Source organism: Dendronephthya gigantea, unplaced genomic scaffold (genome assembly GCF_004324835.1).
Source record: "Dendronephthya gigantea isolate DGI-Jeju-01 unplaced genomic scaffold, DenGig_1.0 000024F, whole genome shotgun sequence".
NCBI classification, from domain to species: Eukaryota; Metazoa; Cnidaria; class Anthozoa; order Malacalcyonacea; family Nephtheidae; genus Dendronephthya; species Dendronephthya gigantea.
The window spans coordinates 987885-1014310 of NW_021163034.1; the positions used below are offsets into that span (position 1 = coordinate 987885).

General features: G+C 35.4%; 4 protein-coding genes across 8 annotated transcripts; 2 read left to right on the forward strand and 2 right to left on the reverse strand.

Annotated features, from left to right (window-relative positions):
- Positions 1 to 328: 328 nt before the first annotated feature.
- LOC114522821 (protein FAM135B-like) lies at positions 329 to 12413 on the reverse strand. Of its 4 annotated transcripts, none has more exons than XM_028543573.1 (25): positions 12222 to 12413; positions 10659 to 10739; positions 10450 to 10526; positions 10141 to 10295; positions 9931 to 10001; positions 9764 to 9851; positions 8855 to 8943; positions 8587 to 8701; positions 7848 to 7975; positions 7504 to 7601; positions 7254 to 7306; positions 7117 to 7182; positions 6871 to 6960; positions 6523 to 6596; positions 6300 to 6448; positions 5432 to 5470; positions 3358 to 5128; positions 2956 to 3015; positions 2774 to 2877; positions 2557 to 2648; positions 2377 to 2474; positions 2092 to 2243; positions 1916 to 2026; positions 1702 to 1815; positions 329 to 1584 (listed from the first exon to the last, which is right to left on the reverse strand). In XM_028543573.1, the coding sequence occupies exons 2-25, from the start codon at positions 10733 to 10735 to the stop codon at positions 1379 to 1381; spliced, it is 4077 nt and encodes a 1358-aa protein (XP_028399374.1). In that variant the 5' UTR covers positions 10736 to 10739; positions 12222 to 12413; the 3' UTR covers positions 329 to 1378. The 4 variants fall into 4 exon arrangements, with proteins under 4 accessions (XP_028399374.1, XP_028399373.1, XP_028399377.1 ...); XM_028543572.1 differs by having other exon boundaries at positions 10659 to 10748; XM_028543575.1 differs by having other exon boundaries at positions 330 to 1584; positions 7848 to 7936; positions 10659 to 10748.
- Positions 12414 to 12468: 55 nt separating this feature from the next.
- On the forward strand, positions 12469 to 16757 carry LOC114522822 (PC4 and SFRS1-interacting protein-like). The gene is made up of 12 exons (XM_028543577.1): positions 12469 to 12838; positions 13475 to 13548; positions 14003 to 14186; positions 14256 to 14291; positions 14441 to 14512; positions 14588 to 14647; positions 14857 to 14990; positions 15131 to 15240; positions 15366 to 15436; positions 15814 to 15915; positions 16015 to 16105; positions 16229 to 16757. The coding sequence occupies exons 1-12, from the start codon at positions 12761 to 12763 to the stop codon at positions 16273 to 16275; spliced, it is 1059 nt and encodes a 352-aa protein (XP_028399378.1). The 5' UTR covers positions 12469 to 12760; the 3' UTR covers positions 16276 to 16757.
- Positions 16758 to 17096: 339 nt separating this feature from the next.
- On the forward strand, positions 17097 to 21186 carry LOC114522864 (ras-related protein Rab-27A-like). 2 transcript variants are annotated; one of them, XM_028543633.1, is made up of 5 exons: positions 17097 to 17576; positions 19831 to 19919; positions 20079 to 20224; positions 20357 to 20511; positions 20612 to 21181. In XM_028543633.1, the coding sequence occupies exons 1-5, from the start codon at positions 17394 to 17396 to the stop codon at positions 20738 to 20740; spliced, it is 702 nt and encodes a 233-aa protein (XP_028399434.1). In that variant the 5' UTR covers positions 17097 to 17393; the 3' UTR covers positions 20741 to 21181. The 2 variants fall into 2 exon arrangements, with proteins under 2 accessions (XP_028399434.1, XP_028399435.1); XM_028543634.1 differs by lacking the exon at positions 17097 to 17576 and adding an exon at positions 18839 to 19042 and having other exon boundaries at positions 20612 to 21186.
- Positions 21187 to 21415: 229 nt separating this feature from the next.
- On the reverse strand, positions 21416 to 26167 carry LOC114522863 (sulfide:quinone oxidoreductase, mitochondrial-like). Its single transcript, XM_028543632.1, has 9 exons — positions 25910 to 26167; positions 24920 to 25090; positions 24646 to 24699; positions 23884 to 24078; positions 23460 to 23681; positions 22961 to 23215; positions 22664 to 22774; positions 22409 to 22476; positions 21416 to 22325 (listed from the first exon to the last, which is right to left on the reverse strand). Exons 1-9 carry the CDS (start codon positions 26126 to 26128, stop codon positions 22265 to 22267), a joined length of 1356 nt encoding a protein of 451 aa, XP_028399433.1. The 5' UTR covers positions 26129 to 26167; the 3' UTR covers positions 21416 to 22264.
- Between the last annotated feature and the right edge of the window lie 259 nt (positions 26168 to 26426).

A 26426-nucleotide genomic window follows, 5' to 3' on the forward strand; every position in this document is an offset into this window, starting at 1 on the left:
TTTATAGGAGCGTAGGATGTTAGAGGGCGTACTTTTGTTGACTTCTAATACTCGATTCTGCATGAGGGCACAACGCAAGGCTTTAGAGAACATGGCCCATCAACCAAAACTATAATGTTACATCAACAACAAGCACAACTTCAGTGACAGTATATGCAAGACGACGCGAGAAAAAGTATTTTGTAAAATCAACATCAATTTAAGGATAGACCACGTAAATTTATTTTTGAAATTATTTATCATCACCTGATATCCGCGAATTAATATTTTATATAATTATTGTGTTCTCACCGCCGCCGCATGCAACAAGAACTACAAAAATTTCACTGTAGTCTATATAGAACTATGATCAACCATCGCTGAATCATTTTATTGCCAATATATAAATAAACTATATATCTAAGTACAAAAAAAGTAATACTCTTAGTATGCTACTCCCAAAATCTAGATAAAGTTCAAAGTACATGCTCAGAAATTCTAGAGCCAAACAGTTGCGATATTCTACCATCAATGGACTTTTGCATAATAACTTAGCATCAAATGACAAAAAAGTAATACTCTTAGTATGCTACTCCCAAAATCTAGATAAAGTTCAAAGTACATGCTCAGAAATTCTAGAGCCTAACAGTTGCGATATTCTACCATCAATGGACCTTTCGCATAATAACTTAGCATCAAATGACACATAACAACTGCCTAAAATAGACAAAACACTTCTTGACGTTTCGACCTGAGAGCCTTCGTCAGGGGAGTTAGTCCAACTTTTGATTTAGGCAACAAAATTAGTCAAATTGCCAAGTCAGTTGGGTGCAAAATATTGTAAAGTGCAGAGAATATAGCCATGCGTATTTTGCAATTTTGTATACTTTTTTACTACGCTCGTAGTAAAAAAGTATACAAATTTGCCAACTTCGCATGGCCATATTTTCGGTACTACTTCTCATTTTGCAGCCAAACTTGGCAATTATACTAATTTTGGTATGCTCTTTTTAGCTGTGGTGATTTATTTCCTCCTTGTCACCTACATTGTAAGTTTGTCTATTATGCAAAAGTCCATTGTCGACGATCAATCCCCCCCTTAGCCCCAGCATCATTCAAGCGTCCCCGATATATGAGCCTTAAGGCTAAGAAATCAATGTTTCCCTTGTCTCGCATTTTAATGCACTGGGATGTATTTCAGAGCAAGTTATTAATAGCATACGATATTTCTATTGTACAATTGAACAAATGTCATAAATACGTACTGGTAGTATAGAAAGCATCTCAATTTTATGCGTGTTCGAATTTTGTCAAAGCAGAAAGAAAAAGTTAAAATATTTATTTTGTGATTGCGTCTATTGTTGAGGTTTTGGAAACCATTTTTAAATTATAGCATAAATCATTGGAAGTACTTGGCCGCAGATGTACAGATGAGTTTTTCTATGAACAACTCGGAGTCCAACATTGCGATGTGTGCTGCACGACCAATGAAGGTGTTAGTCGATGAAGGTAGACAGTGATACACACTGTAACGAACAAGGCTTCGGTTAGGCTGATTTAGTAATGGTGTTAGCAGATTTTCCATCATTTCACGATAAACGGTGTCTGGAAAGAAAAAGTGCAGAAAAATACAAGATTACCTGAATTACGTTCTCCTATAGAAAAGTGAAGAAGGAAAACCCACGTTTATATCAAAACCTAGTCAAACGAACGTCCACCTACATTCTTGCGAATTGGTACGCAATGATTTGGGCAATTCGATTCTGGAGGAATGAAATGGCACGTAGTGATCTTGTACAGAGCTCACGAGCAGAACATTGGTGAAATATTCTAAACCTGATGAAAATATATGTTAATTCTACAGGACACTGTACGAATTGTAAAATTTTTGTTTGTATACTTAAAAATTGTCTGCTGGTTTGGGACTTCGGACTACCTTTCTTTTTGCTCAGCTTATAAATATACGTATCCCTCATATCTGTGGAGTCGTTCAAAGAAAGCTGCAGTAAGGACTCAGATTTTTTCCACTTTTGCAACAACCACATTCCTGTAATGGTAAAATCATTTTATAAATAATCGTCTTATAAATTGCATAAATTTGGCTTAGCTTACCAGTGCTAACCAGAGAACTAGTATGGTGGACCATGCCAAGATGAGGACCAGATAAGGAGAGAAAAGTATGAAAGAGTTCAATGTAAGGTTCCATCTGAGGATGATTCAACGCTGCTCTGATTATTATATTACCCATAGAATGACCAATGAAACTACAAGAAAAATAAGGATAAAAAGAGGGTGATTTTTCAATAGGATTGGATATCTACCATGTTAAGTTTAAACTCTGAATTCTTTTGGGTGTGTGCTAAACGTCACAGGGATTAGATTTGCTGAGAAACTAACCTCAATCGTGATGGGCTGATTCGGTAGGCCTCCATATGATGCAAGATCTCAGAAACCAGTTTATCAGTGAGCTTTTCAAACGTTCCAAATGTATTCTCCTGTTAGTGAAAATAAATTTAGTAAACTATGTACACTGTCTCTCGAAATTCTAATTGAACACCACAATTTTGCCAGACGTACTTGGTTGACTTCAGACATGAGGAACTCGAACTTTGTCGAAGGTAAAGCCATCTCAAGAAAGCATCTTAGCAAACGTAGGTCGCCGCTGTTACCTGGAATAAAAACACAAGAAATCTTAGAGGAAAATCCTAGTTTCAGTACAAGGCTTGTTCAAACAACAAAGTGAAGCTGATAGACCTAGGTGTAAACATTCATTAGCAACGATTAGTAAACTTACCGTCTAAACCATGTACACATACAACGAAGTGCACAGGTTCCATGGATAAGTCTGGTTTGGGATTTATAAAGTACGGGTTCACAAAGAAATTCGTGGTAGAATCGCTGAAACAATACAAAATTTTCTTCAATGAAGACATTGGATGTTAACCAGTAGGTCTGAAAGTTTGCTGTTATGTTTACCTGTACACTGTTCCGCAATAATTCATTCGCGACATAACATCCTGTCTGGCCTTCTGCAACCTAAACGATGAGGCAATTGGTGGGTTTTAGACGTCTTAATTTTTGTCCTGGCTTGGAATGAAACCTGGCATTAATTATTTTTCATTATTTGCTCTGGCAAGGTATCATGGCAAGAATAATCATGCTATTGTTCAAGTCAGAAAGTAAAAAGAAGATGGAATTACGTCGAATTAAAACGTAAAAAGAAAATGGAAAACAGTAGACTAGCTGAAAACAATAAAAAGACACTGGCATTGTAAGTCAGTTTCAGGCAGTGGTTTCAGGCAATGATAGGGGAGAGCCAAGTTCTCATTCCAGTTTCCTTAGAGTTCACTGACTCAGAAATATTCGTTGAGTACTTACAAGAGATTTGATGAGTCACTTTCACTGGCCGGTTTGTATGGAGATGACGTCTTCTTGATATTTCCGCCACAAAAACAACTGATGCTGTTAGCCGATGTATTAGAGGATAACCTGACTGTATTTAACTGAGAATTCGAGACTAGCTCGTTACCTAACGCTTCATTGCTGCAACTGTCTCGTTTGTTACAATCATCGTAGAATACAGAATTGCTTAATTTTTTTGAATTCACTGCCGCAGTATTACGAGCAGAAGCGTTCTTCTCAGCACTGCCATCTGTGCTATCGCTACAGGTTTTAGTGACACTTGAACCCGAGGATATTTCAAAGGGTGATCTGTTTGCGTCGTAAAATTCAGGTTTTTCGACAGCCCCTTCAGAATGAAATCCTTCTTGGCTTTGAATAAGAGAGGTCGTTTCATCAGGAGTATTGCATAGCCTATTATTAACACTTTCATTGTCATTTTCTGCAGAAGCATCTGGTACTTTCTCGGATAATTCAGAATTAGAACCAATGTCTTCTCCAGGAACTTGCTGTCCTAATTTCGATCTAATTTCTTGTCCAGTAACAGACCGTGGTTGGGCAAGTTTAACGCCTGCGTCCTGTTCGGTTACAGGGGTTAATTGCTTCAAGTTAGAGCTTCCAGGTTTTTCCATTTCAAAACTAGCTCCTGAATTGGATCCGTCTCTGATACCTGAAACTATCTTATTACACTTCTCCATAGAAGAATCGCTTGATCCGATATACTGGACTTTGCTAGTCTTTTCTACAGTAGACGGTCGATCAACGACATGGTTTGCCTCATCAGCAAGGTTAGAATTTATAGTTGGTTCTTCAATACCTGCAACGAGTCCCTCCTTTTTCAGAGAACGACTATCTTCAACCGTGTTTAAATGTCCACCATTCGCTGTAGTATTGTCATTTGGTAATGAACAACTAGACCTCTCTGTTTCAGAGATATCACTCTTGTTCGTTGAGTCATTTGTGGCGGGATATAGAGATAAGCCTTCGTAATCACAAAAATTGTCATTCATTTTATTTCTCTCGTTAACTACAGAAATATCTTTCTTTTTAACTTCCTCATTCAAACTGAAAAGATAAGATTTACCATCGCTTTCTTTCAATGCCTCCTCAGTGGGAACGCCAGAGGCTTGAATATTCGACATCGAAGCTTGATTCTCAGCCGTTGTATCGATGACTGCAACAATATCCCCAACATCCCTAATCTCGCTCTCCAATGTGGTATCACAAGAGGTACATGTATCCTGTGAATTAGCCGTCCCTTGTTGTGTTTCCTCCATATTGTCTTCAAAATGTTTAATGCTATGTTGCAACAACGTTTTTGGACTGTTAGTATTACTTGTTTCCTCGGAGTATGCAGTATTCTCGCTATGCATCATCCCTTCCTCTAAGTTTATGGTGCCATTATCATTTTGGCTTGTACTTGTTTGTAAAGTACTAGTGTCAAGCGCTTCCCCTGAGCTTGAAGAAATAGTTTTGTCAGCTTCAAGAACGCATTCGTCAGTTTGGTTCTCTTCATTGGCTTCATCGTTCTTCTCAACAACCTTACATTCACCCGTAGCAGAGTCTTGATCCGTGTGGGTTACGCCTGCAGTGGGAGCATTATTTTCACTGGACATTTTAACATCCACCCATACATCTTTAGAATCAAGGTCAGCATCGCTTACACTCTCAGCGAGTTGCGGTGAATGGTCATTGAAAGCTTGGTTTAGGATACCAAAAGACAACGGTTTATGTTCGAGTACATCGTCCTCTGAAAATAAACAATGTTTCAGGGAATGCAGAAGTCAGCAAAAAAAACAGATAATCACCAGAAACTAAAGGAGCCATGAGATCCATACACAAAACGTGGATTCTATTTGACCAATGTAATGGGAGGACGAGAATGGTAGGGACTGTTTTGCATGGCCATGGATGCAAGCATACCACTTAGATAAAACCAAATCAACTTCAAACAGTATGGCATAATTTGGCAAGCACTACGTTAAAAAAACTGGCATGCAACGATGAGAATGCGAAGAGTGATTGTTGTAAGCTAGCAAGTAAAGACACTGACCTCTATTAACATGAGCAGCATACAAATTTTCAGCACTTCCTAAATATATAATCATGCCAAATTTTGCTGTGACCGTACTGTACAGCGCAGAACATTACAGCGCAGTGCAGTGCAGTGCAATGTTATACAGTGTAATACCGTCGAGAACAATAGCACGGAACAATGCAGTGCAATGTAATACAGTGCAGTGTAGTACAATGTTGTACAGAGTACCACTGTGGGGAACAACAATATGGCACAGAACAATGCATTGAAGTACAGTACATTTTAGTGCAATACAGCATTCGGTACTGTACAGTACAGTATGCTACACCACGATTCGGTATATTGCCGTAAGAGAATAGTGAGTAAAAGTGAGGTAAATCATTACATTGGGGCAAAATTATAAAATACCAGATATATATGAAAAGAGCATATTAAAATTAGTGCTAAAGTCATTAGTGCTAAATCTATACAAGATTAGATATGGAATGAGCATATTAAAATTAGTGCTTAATTCATTAGTGCTATATTCATTAGTGCTAAATTCATTAGTGCTAAATTCATTAGTGCTAAATTCGCGGTTAATTTCTTAGTGATCATTAGTTCTTAATTTATGTATAAGCGGTACTCGAAGCTTTAGTGGTTAATTAATAAGTGATCTAATCATTAGCGATCAATTTGTTACTGGTCATTTCATTATTCGCAATTTATCAGGGTTCAATTCATCATCGCCTAAATTCATCATTAAATCAATCAACTCAATCTTTCAGCGCCCAGTTCGTGAAGAAGCGGATATAGCAAGATAAATTTTGATGCTGAGACAGCTTCACTATGCACAAATCCTTATAAGGTTGCACATTTTTTAAGTCTGAAATAACAAATTTACCTGTCTTGTAGACGTAACAATCTTCGAAGAAAATCGGCGTACTAGCAGGATCCCCATCTACTTCGGCACATTCGATTGTCACAGGAGGGATCATAGATAGATATTTAGAAGATTTCACGCACTGACCCATGCTAACATGCTTTTGAAAACTGAAAGAGAATATGCGAGCACTGTTGAGAGATTTCACGAATGACAAAACTTTGAAAAAAAACTAAAATTATACCTGCTGTCAGTGACATTGAGCAATGTTTTCCAAGGCAGTTTGTGAACAAAAAATGCTTCACTAAAGTGCATCATCTTAAAAAAAAAGGAATTTCAAACACGGAGTACTAATAAAGAATAATTTCAAGCGCAGTTTGTGAACAACAAGTGCTTTTCTAAAGTGGATTATCTTTGAAAAATTGAATTTCGAACACGGAGTACCCTGGTCAAGTTAATTGGATAGGAGAAGTAAGGTATCCTATCTTTGAAATTATACTCTGAAATTCTATTTCACCTCACCCAGCGGAAAAAAAATGCACGCCACCCTTTGCATACCAGAATGTGCTCGCAGATGATGTTTTACACATACCCTTTCGTTGTGATGCTGCTCCCTCAACACTGGTCGTATTTGATCGTTTAATATGAATGACTCTTGGAATTGCAACCATAACAACGCTAACTAAAAACGCAGGAGAGATGAAGCATTTTCAGCCTTATCCTACACCCCAGTAGTAATTGAACTGGTTGCATGCCGTGATACGATATTTAGCATATTAGCAAAGATTAGAGTTTCTCACGATTACAGTGTTGATTACATGTGTACTTTATTATATACCTCATTGTTAAGAAGTGACATGTCACTGCACATTTCATCGAACACTTCTTCACAAGATTGTAACGTCTTGAAAGGAAGTTAAATATCGAGATATCAATTAGAGATATAGCGAAAACGCATTCATAGCAAAAACAAACCTCGAGTTTCTTGCATAATCCTTCGACCAAATCGGCAGGGTCAAGTTTTTCACCTGAAAATTGGGAGATCAAAAATTTTTTAAACTGGTATGTTTACCTGTCTATTGAGAAAGAGACTTTTTAGGTCATCTATTGATTTCACAAATGGAATGGAAGAAAGGATAATTTAAACACCCTTAGGCCTTTGAAGGCTTTCGCGGCTATATCTAAATTCAATTCTTAGTACGATCCTTGTTTTTATCAAGTATACCTAGTTTAATTTTTTGCTTTTCGTCAAGATAGTGCATCATTTCTTCGAAATACATCAGAAGTTTCGAGTGAGCCATAGCCAAAATAGCACAAAGATTCCTTAAGAAAAAAAACAAAGATTAGGCGGAATTGTTGTTCATAAGGGGTGTTGACTGTTGAGCGCTTTTTCGTAATCAGACGCGTATATATATATATATATATATATATATATATATATATATATATATATATACTATACTATAAAGATGTCGACAACAAAGGTGACAAATTTTAGGTGAAATACAACCTATTATCAATGTTATGGTATATCTACCGGTTTATACAGGTTAATATTAGTGAACAAACCTGTGAATAGCAGATGCTCTTTCGAAATGTTCTCTAGAGATGGAACTGGAATTTGTCACAGCGTACCTTAGTGACACATCGCTGTAAAACTGAATACAAATACACCTAAGTGTCACGTCAGTGTTTAACTAAACACAAGAAAACTTAATATAAGAATGAAATAGGAATATCATTTGCGAGTTCTCACTAAGTGGTATGGGGCAGCAAATGGCGAAAATGCCGGTTCACATCCTGTTGTTATGACTGCGCAATGTTAGTTGATAGGGAAGTTTCAAAATTTTGTGTGTAATATTTTCCGCAAATTACTACGTATAATAAAAGTAACGTCCTCCACCATTATAAACTTCCAACCATTTGCTGCATGATACATGTAGTTAAACTCGCCTATTGCGATTGAATTCATATTAGCGTAACCCTGCAGTAACTGAGAACTATAGATTTAAATAAACCTGGGTCGTGCACCTTTCGAATAGAGATTTTGGCGGCTAGTTTTGTTTTTAGTGACACACGTAGCCAATCAGAGCCCTTAATGAGGAATAGCAAGATGACAGCAATGTTTCCAAAATTAGACTGCTGGACAATCATGCAGCAATGCGAGATCCAGGTTTATTTAAAACAAACAAAAAATGACAACAAAAAACATACCAAATCTATTTGTTCGTAAGATTATTAGAAATACATCTAATATCTCTTTAATTTAAGAATGCTTCCCTGATTAATCGGCAAACGTCTATCTCACCTGAGAACCAAGTTGCAAACGATTGCCAAAAAGAGTAGAGTAGAAGAGAGGCGTGGATGAACGTTGAGCCGTATTAGATTTTCCAAACCATCCAGTCTTTATTTGTTTCAAAATACTAGATAATAAACACGGTCGATTTTAGGGGGGGTTTTCATAATAGGGAATAAGTGATAAACGTTGGGTGGATGAATGGTACCGAGCAAGGTCCAGGAAAAACACTACTTACTGTAGATATAATCTACAGACTACATAAAATAAATTTGCCAACCTCCAGTTTGGAAGACTAAGAGACACAACATTAGCATGAACAACCATATCAAGAACAGAGAAGTAATAATAGTCAAACAACAATGGCACCTGAAGAAAAGAAAAAACGGAGCAGACGTAAAACATGTAAGTTGTAACTAAAATTTATGACAAAGGCCCTTAGGCTTAGCCTTAGTTAAACCTTTAATTATCCATCTTCTGTAATCACTGTCAAATACTTCAATTTGATTGGTTTACAGGAGTGCGATTAATCATTAATCGCACTCTTGGTGAGCTGTAATCGCACTCTTGTTCACAGCCAATGAAATTCAGCATAGCTTTACAAGTAGCCAATCAGCATTCAGGATACAAAATAAGAATTTGTTTTCTTTTGGGGCGCAAAATTTTTAAAAATGGAGGAATTTGACAATGATTTTGAAAATTTTGACCTTTTAAATGATATATTTGCTGAAGAAAATGACCAGAATTTTTTATTACAGAAGATGGATAATTAATAAGTAATAGAACGAATTAAGTCGTGCAATTAATGCCAAATCATACTCGTGCTTAACAAATCAACCTCCCGCTGCGCGGTCGGTTGATTTTGTAATCACTCGTATGATTTTGGCATTAATTGCACTCCTATTCGTTCTATTACCATTATTAATTCACTTTTAGCAGCTAGGCAGTTGTAATACCACATTTGATGAAAAGACATATACTGATATAGTTCTCTGCAGTCTCTTAATCTGACAGATTTGGATTCATCTTTGTTAATGTTGAAGATGATAAATCTATATAATTCACAGCGCTTCTAAACTTATTTTTTATTTAAAATACAATCTATAGTTTTTAATTTTTCCAAGCAGGTAGCCATTTAATTTTCTGTATTTACAATTTCCTGTAAGCACAAACACTAATGTTTTAATACCTGATGGTGTAAACCATTAAAACAAGAGAAGTGAAATTTGAGTGTCCTTGATGTAACAAATTGAGGTAGTAGACGATAGTTGTTCTCCCTGAAAGAAAAGAGGGAATGCTCTAGCTTACCGCCCAAAAAAGGCATATATGTGAAAAAATCATCTCAACTGAACTTACCTAACTACCTGGTCTGTAAAATGGACATCAACTGTCATTTCCAAAGCTGATTTGTCAATACAGTCCGCTGCCTATGAGAAATTTTAGAAAATAATAATTTGAGAAATTACATATACAATGCAAATTAAAACAGTCTAACACCTACTGAAAATTTTTGCCAAGAAAACATTAGATTTAAATATGTGCAGCTTGCATATATTCAGGATGTACCTTTGTACTATCAACCAGCAAGTGGACTCTGAAAAGAAATACATCTTTCAGAAGCACTTCTTCATCTTTGTAATAAATATTGAAAGTCCTTGATACAGCAGTTTGACCATCTTCTGTGACAAATGCTGGAAACAGATTGAATGTCCCCCTTTCTCCTAAAAACAAAATTAATTAGATCATGGCCAAATTACTTTAAAACCTCAAATGTCTAATTATTCAAAGTTATACTTTTTCAATTTGGGATACTTAGTTGGATGAAAACTATCTTATTACATTCTACATGAAAGAAAAAGAAATTAAAAACAATACCATGGCCTTCGCAGATTTCTACTTGCATTGCATGGCTTGATTTTGGTGGTTTAATGGTAAGACGGAATTGATAAAAACTAAAGCAAAAAGACACATTTTATCACATTAATCCATTCTAATGCAATTATATTTCTTAATACATCTCAGAGTGATTGTTGTACGACTGTTGTACAACAAAACCACATTTATCCACTTTGATTTACTCTTACCCTCTGATAAAAAGGTCCACATTATAAAATTTATACAATTCTACCAAGAATTCAATGGTTGCCTGAAGGTCGCCCATACTTCTACATGAAGTAAATGAACATGGATTCAAATCAACAAAAAATATTCGAGTGTGATTTGTTGATTCTAACAAATATTGATGGGAAATATGTGAATCTTAAATTTTATATATTGTTTTAACAACTTTCATTTGCAAATTCTGAAAAAATAATCCCAAATTCACCAGTTTCAAACTTTAAATGCAATATCGAAATCTTCAATTTCTATAACCATGATTACTTGGTTTATCGTCTCCTTTGAAATAGAGTTTATCCAAGCCAATTAAAGCCAATAAAATTATACATGATGTAATTGTTCTAATGCAATAGCATAAAATATATTCTCTATAGCAGATTGATTTATTTTATAAGTTTTTATAAGATCTGCACAAAAATACAATAACTCTGTTTGCTACCGTGTGAAATGAAACTTACATGATAGTACCATGTGCATGTCTATGATAATCTAATGTGAGAGATGTATACTTATTTTGAATTTTTAATGCAATATTGATTAGGGATCATTTGGCTTTTTGACTAAAACTAAAAAAGATTTTCTACAGAGATCATTGTAAACCTTCAATATCAGTAACACAAAAATAATGCTTCGCTAAAAAGAAGTCATATATATTATGTTGGCAACCTTAATCCATGTTTTGAGTTAAGATGCATGTCCACAACACCTTTGCAAACAATGAAACAAGGCACTGCCATAATCTTATTCAACTCCTGATCCCTTAAGCATTTTCCTCGTGGATATGTGGAACTGGCAACATTCCAAACATGTTGCCACATATACAAGCAAAACAAGTAACTCTTTCTTTTACTTTCTTTTTCAGGAAATACAAAGGACTTTTTGATGCTCATCAATTATGATATATTATGCATTTGTTCACATTAATCAATGAATTTCTCAACTTCATATCTGCACGTGCGTGCTCATATATACTCCTAATAACTATTCTAAACAATTTTTTACAAATATTAACTGAAATTAAAATCCCCAACTATGTACCAATATTAAAAGTCAAAAATCGAAAAAAGTCATATGTGGCAATTATAAGTACAAACTAATTTTAAAACACTAATCATCCTTGCTGCCAAGTATTACATTTTCCCGACTAGATTTTTGAAATTAATATTCAGTACACTATTATCATTTCGTGTGAGCAATACGGTAAATTAAGTACACAAATATCATTTATTGTGAGCAATACACGGGCATGCAAAATTGATCAATATTATTGTATATCATTATAAAATAACCACTTCCAAAAAGACAAAATTTTACTGTACAAGACTTGTACAATGAATGATAGGCTGACGAAATGTCGCCTATTAAAAAATCCTGTTTCTGATTTCCGCTAATTACGAAATCTTTTCAACAGTGACAAATCACTGATGGTAGCCAGTCATGTATTAAAGTATACGAGTAGTCTAACTTCTGACAAAATGTAAACAATCATGTCACAATTTTGCCCTTTTAAATGGCTTTAATTCGCTTACCGTACACGCGAAGATTATTCAGCATAACCTCACGCCATACTTTCAAAGCATTCTCAAAGCATATAGCAATGTGACAGCATAGTTCCACAGCAAAAAATAGTTCTCATACTTGATCAAGCCACTAATCGGCTTCGCTTTTGCCTGCTTGACTTGTGTTCGACACTCCGACTATAAATTTTACAGGAACCCAGCAATTCTCGGGGATTTCATCCCGGGTTTTTCAGCAAATCAACACGAGCCCGCTATTAGCTCCGGACAAAACCTACAGTACTTCATTTATGCATTCTTTTGAAAAATCATCACACGTTATACTATATCCCCATTTACCACCATACCAGGTTATTTTATCCACTTGCTATCCATATATATCACGTATGCACATCCATTCACGCGCGCAAAGAACGTTGGTTATTCAAAACTGTCATGGTGGATTTGTGCCAATTTTGAAAGACCCGAAAAGGATTTGTAAGATACTATTGAAAGAATCCCCGATCAACCTGGAAGCTTTTTAAGAAAGACAAGCACTAAGCCTGTTGAAAATGCCGAAAAGCGTCAAATACAATGTTGGTGATAAAATTTGGGCGAAAATGAAGGGTTACCCACATTGGCCGGCCAGAGTAAGGGCATTTGTTGACAAACATTTGTAAAAATGTATACATATTGGTAAAAGTATATTTACTGGGAATTAACGGTGTTCCAGGAGGGATTTGAAAATGAGTTATCTCAGCTAAGCAGATGAATTTTTTTGTATTCTCATAATGGTACCATATATGTACCATCAAACTGGAAATTTTTCATTTTACGTCTTTGATAGTAGGAAAATGCTACGTTTTACGCAGCACATGTAGAGGTCATTAGATGTAGATACATAGGATCCGCAGGGGACAAACAATACAGTTCCCAAATAGAGTTGTAAATCTGTTTCAGAAAATGTATTCTATATCATAACAAGCTTGACAAGTTAAAATATTTATCATGAAAGCACATATGAGATGCCCAGACTGCAGAGTATCCCAATCTGACTTCATTTAGTGCACCAGGCAAAATTTGAGGTGTGCTAGTGTGCAATTACTGATAAAAGGTGTGCATTTTTGTAAGTTTTGCAAGTTTGAAATTTTGATGATCAAGAGAAACAGAATTTCAAAAATATATTCCACTTGACACCTTTCTACAAGTGGTTGGTATACACTTTGCAATCTGGGAGATAGCTAGATGAGGACATTTTGTGAATGAGAAAGAATCCTTCTTTTTAGATTGACATGGTTGAAGATGGAACTAAGATCCCCAACAATAAACTACCAATCTTCTTTTATGGTACACATGAAACGTATGTAATTTAATCATGTGATAGTAACTGTTACTTAGGGTTAAGTGTCTCCAATTGCTCCAACGATGCTTTCCAGTAATGTCAAACATGGCATGGCTGACGATACATGAAATTTCATAGACTTGTTAGTTTTGCAAAGCCAATGAAACCTTGTGTAAAACTTTGAGATTTTGGTCTTTTAGCTAAATTTTGTGATTGTACAATCAACTGTCATTGGTGATCAATATTGAAGTCCTTTTTTAAAATGAATGTTAATCACAAGTATATATTGTGCTCTTGCACTTCACGCATCATGCATGCATTAAAGTAAAAATACTTTATGAAGCATGTTTACTTGCATTGTACCTCAAATCAATTAGACCAAGTAGGAGCAGCTGTAGTCATTAAGAGTGAAAAATGTTAATATTGAACCTAAAAAAGAACATGTGCATCTTGGTATTTTCTAATTTTTCAGTGCATTTATGCAAGCAAAAGATCTGTGCCCTTATGAAGAAAACAAACCTAAGTATTATCTTCCAAAGAAGATTAAAGGATTTCAAGAAGGACTGGATGAAATAGAAAAGATGCCATTGATTAAATTTGGCCCAGGAAATAAGGAAAAATCAAACAAAAAAGATGATAGTAAAAATGTTAAGAAGGTAGAATTTTGGATAAAATCTCAGCTCAACACCTACAATGTGTTAACCCATTCTTTTCTGATCTCTTAGGAGAGCAAAGCAGAGGTTAAAAAGGAAATAAAAGAGGTAATGTTTATGAATTGACCAGTAAATGTCAATGTGTAAGAAAGCTGTAATGATACATCACACTTGGTATAATTGAATCCAAGGCTGCAAAAATTATGGTTTGATTGTGTAATAGATTTCAGGACATGAATGCTTTTTGTTTTCCTAAGGAGAGCAGCCCAAACAAAAAGCCTCAGAAAGAAAAGACAACGATAAAAGAAAGCAATGAAGATAGTGGAACAGTATGTCCATTGGTTTATTTCTGTACTGTTAATTAGACTAAATAACATGTATTTATTAAAGAATTATAATCTTAGGAAACACCTCCAACTAAGAAACAAAAAGTGTCAAAGAAAGAAGATGCAAAAGAAGCGGAGGTATGTAAAATAGAGTCAGGACACTATTAACTGTACTCTATCTTAATTTGGTGTGCAATCCTTTCCATTCAGCCACTTTTTCACCTGATTCCATTCTGGAAATGCTGAGCCACTATGCCCAACAGAAACAAATTTTGGTCAATGATTTAAGATCTTTATAAAAATACAAATTTTCATTATACTTACCTTGTCTGCGTGTGTGTATGTAGTCTCCCAGGAAACGTAGTCGGACAAAGCAAAATGAGGAGAATGAAACCGAGACAAATAAAAAAGAGAGTGAAGACGACATCATGACAAAAGAAGAATTTCAAAGGAAACGAACGGAACGGATTGAAAGAAAGAAGTAAGATTTGTATTGAAAATTAAAATACCTCAAAGGAATACAACAGCGTCATTGTTGACATTGTAAATGATGAGCTAAAGTTGCTCAACAGTAAGATTGGTTTAAATAGTGTTTATACTAAGAGGAATTGCTTTTTGTAGAGAAATGTTGAAAGAAAAGAAAAGGCAAGAAAAATTACTGCAGAAGAAGGCAGAGAAGCTCGCAGCGGAGCAGTTGACCGCAGAGCGAGAAAAAGAATTGCTAAATAAATGTAATGTTGGAAACATGTTGTTTTCTAGTTTCCTAAGTTTCCTGCGCCTCCAGAATCGTCTATAATTTAATTAATGCACAAGATGAAATTAATTTTCAAACGAACTGTTTTTGAATTTCTTTCAGTACCAACAAATGAACAAATCCTTGAAAGATTTTTATACGACTTAAAGGTCTCGCTTAGAGTCGAGTCTCCAGTAAGTTTAAACGAAGGACCCTGGTTTTCATTGCAAAGCCCGTTTTTTTACAACTAGACGAACCTGTTCGTGTCGCTTCACCAAGAGAGAAAATGTGATTAATCACAATCAAAATTTAACAATGCAAAATACTCGATGCAAAAAGCATTCTCAATCAAGTCACCGAATTTCTAATTCGCGCGATCAAATTCGCTTTGTAGAAAACAGGCTTTAGTACAAAGAACAGGCCAAAAATTGCACAAGTTCCAACAAGTTACAAACCTGCTATGAATAGACTCGTGATCAACAATTCAATGATTAATAAATTGACATCATTGTTACAAATTGTACAAACTTGATACAAACGTGTTGCAATTACCTCTCGTTCTCTTGTGTAGGATGTTGCAAGGTGTATTAGAATAATCGGACAAATTCAAAATCTGGATCTCACTCCAGAGATGATCAAAAACGCACCAGACTTAGTTTTAACCTTAAAAAGAGTTAGTATGATGACACTTATGTATATGTTGCGTCTCCTTGGCTAAAAGTTTTTGTTTTGTTTTGATTCAAAATTTAAAATATCTTATGAAAACCTTCAGATTAGAAAGTACACGGGCAGTGAAGATGTTGTGGAACGGGCAGGTCAACTGTATCGCAAGTTAAAATCCTATTTCCTCGTCTCTTCTTCAGGTATTGAACCACGATTTATAACTTTATCAAACCACAAGTTGGTGTGTAGAAAAACCTACGACAGTCGACAAACAAGTCTGAATCTTTCCTAATACCGAACCATTTATTTTTGTCTTCTTTCAGCAAATGGATCATCGCCGGCCTCAGACAGCCCTGGATTTCCAGGCTGAACTATCTCTTAAGAACTCTCTTTCCTTCCCATATTCTATCCGCTCGCCGTTTTCAACGTTTTTAATTTTATAAATTATGACAAGATATAGTCAGTTTTAAAGTTTGTACACTGTAACTTATTGTAAGAACACGTGTATATCTTTATATCAGTTCAGGGACTTATGACGTGTGTTGTAATATATTTTGAGCGGTGAACATTTATAGAAAGCGCGTGTAAGGTAAAGAAGTCCATTTCAGTTGGTTGGTGCCTGACGTTGTATGGCCCTGGTACCCGAGGCACACGCATGAACAATCTTTTACGGAACACTGGTCAGTCGAGATGAAAGAATTATTCTGTTTAATCACAGAAATAGTGATAATCGCATATGGTTGAGCAAAGATTTCACCGACGACAGATTCTATTATTATTGTAACATATTAAAATCTATTTATTTAAACATTATTGTAATCGGGCTTTTGTATATGCAGGAATAAATATATAACGAAAATTATCTTCAGTTTGTAACACTTGTTACCTGATTTTTTTTCTCAAACCGCCTATTTATAATTTTTCCTGGGCGCCAATCTCGACCCCTGGAAACGAGGTTGCCTTGGTTGCGACGACGCCTTAATGATTTAAAAGCAGCTTATGGCGAAGGACACTTCTTTGTCCTAAAGGGTTAATTGCTGCCCCCACAAGTTGTGGCGTTCCTGTCCAGAAGTCCAAATCTTGCCGTATATAGCTCACGCGATTAGCGTCAAGTTTGCAACACTCCACTTGCAAAGAAGTGGTGACAGGATGTTAAGTGCTTGCCGTAAACAATCACCAATTTAAACGACTTCTTACCACTAAATGAAAACCAGGCTTAATCCATTATCCATGAGTTGCGTCTATCACAAGTAGATGGATAATAAGTTACAACCACAACCAGCCAAAATTATAAAAGCAACAAAGTTTTGGGTCAGCGGGTAAATATAATTAGAGAAAAAACGCAATAACTCAAGCGGAGCCCGAATCGACAGTCACTATTGTCGGAACAAATTCCACAACGTGCAAAGGCTGCCCGGAGAAATGGACTCAAACTGTGGCATTTGAAGAGGTATATAAATACCACGTAGAAGCCTTCAGTTGATCAAAATGTCAGGTATAACCGAGTCATGGCTGGATAATGCAACTTGTGGCATAGAATGCGTGTGCAAGGTTCTTTTGCTGGGAGACTCAGGTGTTGGAAAAACCAGCTACGTTCATCAATACGTCCACGGATATTTCTTGAAAAAATTTGTATCGACTATCGGTATGGATTACAGGGAAAAGTATTTGGTGAGTATAAAAGGACGATGTATTTATGTTACAGGTGATTGACAGGTGGCAGCTATATAGTGACAGAAATTTGCACCAGAATCTATTTCCCATCTGATTTGGAAAAGAAGTCTAAATCGTGAGCTTTATAATACTTCCTAGAAGTTTGACCTCTCCAACGCTTGTACAAAACGTGCCCTGGCATAGTGTCCGTCTGAAACCCACCGCACACGGGAGCTAACAGCTGAGCTAATGACCTCGCAAGGCAGTTAGCTCAGCCCGAAAACCATCCACACACGTGAGAAACTTACCTCTCGAGGCGAATTCCTCGCGAAAACTATCCGCATACGAGAGTAACTTGCTGAGCTAAAAGCCATGCGAGGTCTTTAGCTCAGCTCTCGTTTGCGGCGGGTTTTTTAGAGTTTTTTCTTGTATGCCTCTAGTCATTTACATGTCATTATAATATACAGCAATGTTTTTACTTCCAGTACTAAATATAAAACTATATTTTGCCTCATCCGTTGACTGTAATATTACTGTCTAACTGTCAAACTATAAGTACTGTCGGTTCGCATTTATGACACTTGGAAAAAACTTCAGTCACTCTCACAAAATGTGCACGATTGGCAATATACATAAATTTGATCATATCGGGGTTCCTGCTTTTTATACACTAAGCTTTTCCTAACGCTCTAGTTTATGATAACAACTTATGATACAGAATTTTAGACCCTATTTTAGCCGAATAAAAAAAATTCCATATGCTTTGATTTAAAAAACCCCTTATAATTACTATGATTGTAACGTCAAATATCTTGTAGATTATCAATATCATATTTATTATATTTGACTACGGATCGGTTACTTGCTTGATATCTTCGTGAAGAAAACGGTTTACAAATGTAATAACTTTTTTTCAAAAACATCTGAAAACCACATACAAGAAACATCCTCGTAACAAATAAAAATATATAGCTCAATGGTAGATCTACTCATGTACGCTTAACGTACCTGTTCTTCTTAGATTGTACATAAAGTTATTCTGAATTGTATGAGGTGTAAACTACCAAAACAATCCTACAAAACAAACAACTGACCTACTTACTAGCTTACATACAGTTAACTGCGTTTTATCAGTTTTCCAAGTTGTCGCAATTAATTATTCTGTCCCCTCTCTTGCTGATTCTAATTGACCCCCAACCAATCAGAGTCCGCCTTATATCAAACTTCTCGCTCGATCATTTGTGTTATCCAATAAACGTCGATTTTCCATGATCATTATTATTCATGCCGAAGTTTAAAGTGCTTTTTAGAACAATATGGCGGAGTCCAGTCATAGCGGTACAGACTACGATTATTTGATAAAATTTCTAGCTTTAGGCGACTCGGGCGTCGGAAAAACGAGCTTGCTATATCGTTATACGGATGGTAAATTTAATCCAAAATTTATATCCACGGTTGGCATTGATTTTCGTGAAAAACGGGTGGTAAGCATACGAGTGGAAATCTATTATATGTGAATATTTAATTTCAGCTGTCTAAATACTATAGCATTGCTTTGAATTGTATTGTTTATTTGTTTCATTTTATTCACCTCCTTTAGTGCAAATTTAGTTTTAAGATATACTTAAATTATCTACATTTCTGAGTTTGTTTATGTTGCAAATGCAGTCGATTCCGAATTTATTAAGCTGCCATTTTTGTACATTCATGAATATTGGAATATTTTTTTTGATGCGATGCTGTGCTAGACGAAATCTAAACTGAAGCAAGTCAACCAACCATGCACAATCTATAGCTGCATTCGAAATTGGTCGACATATTGTGTATACATACACAGTATAAAAACAATATAAACATATTATTCAGCATTATTAATAAATTAAACAAGTTTCCGTTTTTATCCTGTGATCAAATTGGCAGAACGCCTGCTGCTTTCCTGTGATTTCTTATGTCTTGAGTCGTGTTTATTGAAATTTTTATCATTTGCTTTGCTTACACATTTTGGCAAGGATATTTTATTTAATCTTACACATTCCGTGGCTTGGGCCCCAAATCCTGCAAAAAAATTGGAATAAGAAATAACTTACACCCATCATGCAGGCCTCAACTGGTCTCTTTTAAGGCAATCTGAAATTTCTACACAACAATATATTTGTACAAAATTTGATGGGTTTCATTAAGGAGGCACTGTCACATAATTTTTATCACATTGGAAACCTTTTTCACAATCCATTGTTGTATTTACCCATATTAAATATATTTGTTCATTTAGGTCCATCACCCCCGAGCTCCTGATGGAACAAAAGCAACAAAAGGACAAAGAATACACCTACAACTGTGGGACACTGCAGGACAGGAGAGGTAGTGTATAATAAAAGTATACCAATAATTACAGGTTCCATTGTAATGACGCTCAATTGATGCTAAAAATGAATTTGTGTGCATCAGCAACCCAAGAACTAAAATGGCAACAACCATTTCTGACAAAAGTTTGACGAAATTCTGTGCTATTCTCTATAGGTTTCGTAGTTTAACAACAGCATTTTTTCGTGATGCGATGGGCTTCCTGCTAGTATTTGATCTCACCCACGAGCAGTCATTTGTAAACATTAGAAACTGGCTTAGTCAATTACAAACACATGCATATTGTGAAAACCCTGACATAGGTAAGGTTGTTCATCTTTTATAACCTGGTAATTATTGCACAATGTCATGTTAAAAACAGTAAGGAAAAATATGTATGAACCCGTGCTTCATGCAAGATATCCGTTTGCATTCTCAAAAATGTTTTCATATAGTATTATTGGGCAACAAGGCTGATCTTCAGGAGTCTAGAGTAGTAGATAGCAATGAAGCAAGAAATGTTGCAGAAAATTTAGGACTAAAATACTTTGAAACAAGTGCTGCAACTGGACAGAATGTAAATGAAGCTGTGGAATCACTACTTGACCAGGTGATGTATAAACACATAGTGGAATGTATCCATGTGGATGATTACTAATTTTGTCATTTTTTGTTTATTAACAAGTTTCTTTGTATTTTTTTTATGCCAGGTCATGAGACGTATGGAAACTTGCGTTGACGCAGATCTATTGCCCAGCAGTTTTATAAATAACAATCGTCATTCAACCAGACTTAGGGAAGTTGATGAGGCAAATGAAGAGTCAAGTTGTCCATGTTAATAATAAACCACAAATAAAGATTTTTCGCACTAGCCAATGTCAATAGCCTGGAATTATTTATATGCATCACTCTAACTGCATATCCAAATAATATCATTTGACTAGATATCTCCATAAATATATCTTAATATTGGCTATATTTACTGTTGATACGCAATTAGTGTCTTTTTTCATGTATATATTGATAGATGTTCTAATTTGCATCTTTCCAAAATTCATGTAAACCTGAAAGACCAACTAAAACACACATAAATAGTAGTATAACAAATGATCCCATATATGAATTTGTATATTTTCTGTAGATGATTAACACTGGATGTAAGTTTGTTAATTGAAACTTAGTTGAAGTGTGTTTTTATTTTGTTTAGCTTTTAAATTTCATAATAAAGCATTCGTGTTTTCAGGGCTAAATTATTACACATGGAATGTAGAAATACAATGTAGAAATGAAATTCATGTATTTAAATAGGTAATGCAAATAAATTATTTAAGAATTTACTATATTGTTTGTTGTGTTTGATTCAAATATTTGTAAATTGTTTAAATATAAACAACTTACCACTAAATTCCACCAACAAATATTGTAGCAACTAAAAACATCACAAGATGGATCCTCTCAAACATCAGGCTTTCAAAAATCAATGTTGTAGTTGTAGAAAAATAGGGGAAACCTCGACAGCAGGTCTTTTTTATTTCTAATCTTGTTTAATTAGTGATTTAAAAAATCAATTAACAACTCATGCAAGTACTATACACCATTCTATTCCACAAGTTCATGGTATTCAGTGCACAAAAATACATAAAATTGAAAATTAATTTTTACAGTTGCCTTTTACTGTTAATTCAGATATTCAAACAACAAGAGTTTTTAATGTATATGATGCATGATCTAGACACATACTATATATGCATGACTATGCCATAGTACTAACAAACATTTTTAACAAATATTTTATCAACCTATAGCCTAAGGGGTTTTTTAACCTGGTATTGATTAAAATATTAATTTTTCTTCAATTCACAACAAATATGATCACTATTTTTATTTCCAACTAACCAATCATTTTCATATTTTACCTTGCCTAAATTAGCCTGAGACATTTGTCCTAAGTTCTAAAGAATGATAATGGGAGAGCAAGCCCCTGTTTCCTATAGGGTCAGCTGTAAGAAGCCCAGGTGGTTAAGAATTAAATTAAAATTAATATAAAGAGAGGCCATTAATTTTTTAGTTCAATGAACAAGCAAACTAAAAATTCTTGACCAAAAAATAATGACTGTTATCAAACTATGTTTCAGCTCAAGTATAATTTCATTATTGCACTAAAATTTAGGATAAGGGGTCACAGAATGCTGTGTCGTTTAGACCCTTATCGCAGTTTAAGTGTAAAAATATATAGGGGCCACTATCCCAGTTCATATCCTTAAACTGTGCCCTTAAAGTTAACTTTTCATAACAGCCTACAAATTGTACTTACACTAGATGGTGTACCAATTTCCAAGGATACAAACTCCTAACAAATTGATTTATTTCGACATACCAAGGTGAAGAATCTTACGAATTGTTCCAGGTCCATACCAGGTTCCCCTAATGGGCATAGGAAAAAAACAGCCAATATGATCATTGTTCAGGCAGTTGTTGTTTAACAGTCATTGTGCAACAAAACTTACTTCATCAAACCAGTCCAGTAAATTTCCGGTAATATATCTTTCTTGACAAGATATGAGAAATACCTTTCCTGAAAAGGAAATGGTTGGTTGAACACATACTGATTGCTGACTGCGCATTATCTTTTCGGACTATATAATTTCTAATGCTTAAACTCTGCAGTTTTGTGTGAAAATTTCTAAAGTAATCTCTATCTACATGTATTACACTTATTCTTTAAAAATAATACAAACGCACACCACAGCCTTATAAATTACCTTTCCTTGGTTGAGTGGCATGGTCTCAAGTGGTTGAGCATTGTAATCAAATTCTGCCAATATACACTTTCCATAAGATGTGACCAAAGGACAGGAGGTATAGCCGTCATACTAATTAATAAAAATTGCTAAACTCTTAGAACATTGAGATCATATGTAAATACCACAATTGAATCTGTAATCTCCCTGAAAATCATGTTAATAAACTATAGCAACCAACCAAAACTATGCCATTCCTTCCCACAAACAACATTCAAACAATTGCATTACCATACCATATATACAATATCTACTTACACTGGCATTCATGCTGTTTCCAAAAATATAAGCATACAGATTATTCATGACCACACCCAGCTGGCCAGCAACTGCAGCCGCAGTCTTCCCATTTGGAGTATTAACACAGTCACCCAAACCAAAAACATTCGGAAAACGTTTATGTTGTAAGGTGTACTGATGGACATCTAGAAAACCTTTGGAATCTGCCAGAGATGATGATTTGCGTAAGGCCAGAGGTGCGCTCATTGGAGGAGTCACATGAATCATATCATACTGTAGAATATAGGAGAATACAGTAATATTTGTAATAGTTGTGCTTGTTGTATTGTTAGAGATCCGGTGATCATGCATGTGATTGTTAATCAAGGGTGGAACCACGTTGTGGGTGCTAACCTTTACACAGAATAAAGGAGGTGAACATAGAGGTGTCCTCAGGCTCAGGCTCAGTGCCCACGTGCGGCAGCTGGGCAGCGAGTCTCACTCTGCATGAGTATGAAAAGGCCATGGGATTGTATACCTTCAAAGTTCTTGTTTCACCGGTACTGATTCCGTTTTCATCGAGAATATCAAAAGTTGCCGTCTTCTCCCCAGCGTTCAACTTCACGAGGTTATGTCGAAAATTGAGGTTTAGATCTCGTTTCTGGCAAATCTGCATCAGTTCCTTGGCGTATTTCTGTACACCAAATATTGCACCCAAAGCCGAACAAAACTGAATTGAAGCCTTGTCTCGAACTCCGCTCTGTGTTTTGAAAATAAGTGAACATTATTTAAACACCCATTCATAAACCACACACATTCATAAACTATCAAAACCAATGATTTTTAAACGAGAAAAGCGCCGCTTTCTATTATTAGAATGGCGGGGAAATTAATAAAAAAAAGAGTTTTACCATTGCCTGCATTAGGTTTAAAGGCTTAGGCATTCAAATTTATATAATTACCTTTCTAAAATAATCGTCAGACAGGTACATGATCTTTTGTGGGGCGCCAAGGCATTTAATAGGCGTGATAGGTAATGTGAAAAGAGCATCTCCACCTTCAAAACTTTGCAAAGTTTTCCATGTGTCCTTCACAGTCTGAGCGGAATAGTTCGAGCAAACACCGTCACTATGCAGTGCCTCTGGCAAACCTTCGACCTATGCAGCAGTAAAAGTATAGTGTCTGTTCTATGGTGTTTATAAAAAAGTGGTTAGCCTTAGACGATTAGGTTTTGTCATTCAAATTAGTTTTAATCTTTATATTGCACCACGTCGCTGCTGCTGTGACGCCAATTTTCTTCAATGAATGGGCTGCCACGTTAGTATAATAGGTCACTTAATTTTATTTCACGAAGTCGAAGACGAGTCTTTTTTATACCCCTGTTTTGGAAAACGACAGAATAATAGAGTTTTATCTATATCCTGTGGTCAGATCAAAATCACATAATGAAAAGACACTAATAAAATATTAATGAAGTAGTCTTCAGCAGAGTAGATAAGAATTTAAAAAGAAATAAAACTGTCTGGACATAGTAATCAAGACAATTTAATAAGCGGATGAGAAAATTTATAACTGTTTGAATGTCAAACATGGTAGACATTTCTAAAAGTTTGGCCGAAGGAACACAGCTTAGTAGACACACAATCCTAAAATAGCCTTTCTATTTTCAAACAACACAATTAAGCTAGATGATAAATAAGTTAACAACATGTTAGTTCACATACCATATCAAATCTCAATTCAAGACCCAAGGCCACAATGAGATGTTCATAATTGATCTAAATTGAAATTGATATCATTGGTTCATCCTCAATAATCTTTAGTTGCGATTTGTGCTGCAATGCTAAATTTGATTTAGTCCAGTGAAGAGAATTTAAAGCCTGTCATCTAGGGAGTTACGAAAAACAGAGGCCAGGGGAGATTTCAACAAAATACGGAACTGAAACAGTTTTGGTTATTCAAGTGCTAAAACTGTAAAAAAATTGTGTATAAGCACACCTTGTCACCATCAGATGTCACCACAGTGTTACTCTCTGGATGAAAAGTTTCAACTTTTGTTTGCAACCAATCACATCCTTTTGGAATTACGTTTTCCATTGGTTGCCATGATGTATCAAAATCCACTGCACCAGCTCCAACCAAAGTCCATAATGGTTGATAATACTGGGTCTAGTGAAATATGAAGAATTAAAACCAACAGTTCCAAAATGTAGTCTGAGCATCATAATGATCAAGGTGCTTAACTCCCCATTCACACCATTACAATACTTTCAAATCAATTATCAGTCAGCTAGTATGTAAGATTCTATGATCCTATGGACTAAATATAAATTATATAGGCAAATGACAATTAATTTGCTTAGCCCTGATTCTATCACCATGTTGTTTTACCATTGCCTATCATTTGGAAAAATCATATGATTTAAACATGCAGAAAAATATTTAGGAAGATAAAGAAGACTAGCTTGTCTATATGCTTTAGCCATAGTGCATGCTAACTGTCATGTTTAAGCTATTATTTTTGTCACCATGCAAAACTTTTGGGCACCAAAATGGTTAAATTCTCTGCAACTATGCAAACATATTTCAAATTGGTCAACTATGTGCACAACAAATCAACTTTGCAAAGCCTTGTTAAATGATTAATTCTGAGTTATATTTAAGGTATTAAATGAGGTGATATGTGTGAAAACAAAAACACTTGAAAACGTTACAGTGTGAATGTCGCCTATATATTTGTGCAAACAAAATTATTTGTAGGTTGTATTATATGATTAGTACCAATTATAAACCACTGAGTCACAAATGTTTAACCATATTAATTAAGGATATATTGACTCAAACGCCCAGGATGGGCCGATCGGCAATTAAAACCAATTTTACAATTATTAAACAAACAAAGAGCACGAACAATTAGGCAAACGAAAACATCCGTAACAAACCACATCAGTAATATGGACAAAGAATTGAAAGAAAGGCTCAGTGTACCTGCGATGTTTCTATAATCCCTACGGTTGCGTCTTTGCCGTAAATTCGTTTCAAAGCAGCGGCTGCCCCTATTCCTCCTGCACCTCCCCCAGCAACGACAAATTTATATGAATTGTGGACAGAAAGGCCAGTCGAGAAACACCGTCGAAACACCGAAACACTTCGAGAAGCATGCATGTCTCTTTTTAAATATCTAACCAGAAAAACTTTTGAAACCATACAATGGTGCGATCAAATCAGACCATGCAATTTCCGAGATTTCCCCCCTGCCAATGTTACATTTTTGCTACACCCCCTAATTTATGATGGTCAATGAGACATACGTAATCAGGCATTGTACACGTGTACTAAAAGATATCTATATATCAGGCAGATATTGCTTCAAAAAATATGATGAGACTTCACACGGGAATTCGTAATCGTACATAACATGAATAAATGACTGCAGTGTTTTGCATACTTCGATATGGTATTAGAGAAGGCGTAAATATAGTGTGTAAAAATATGCAAGAGCAAT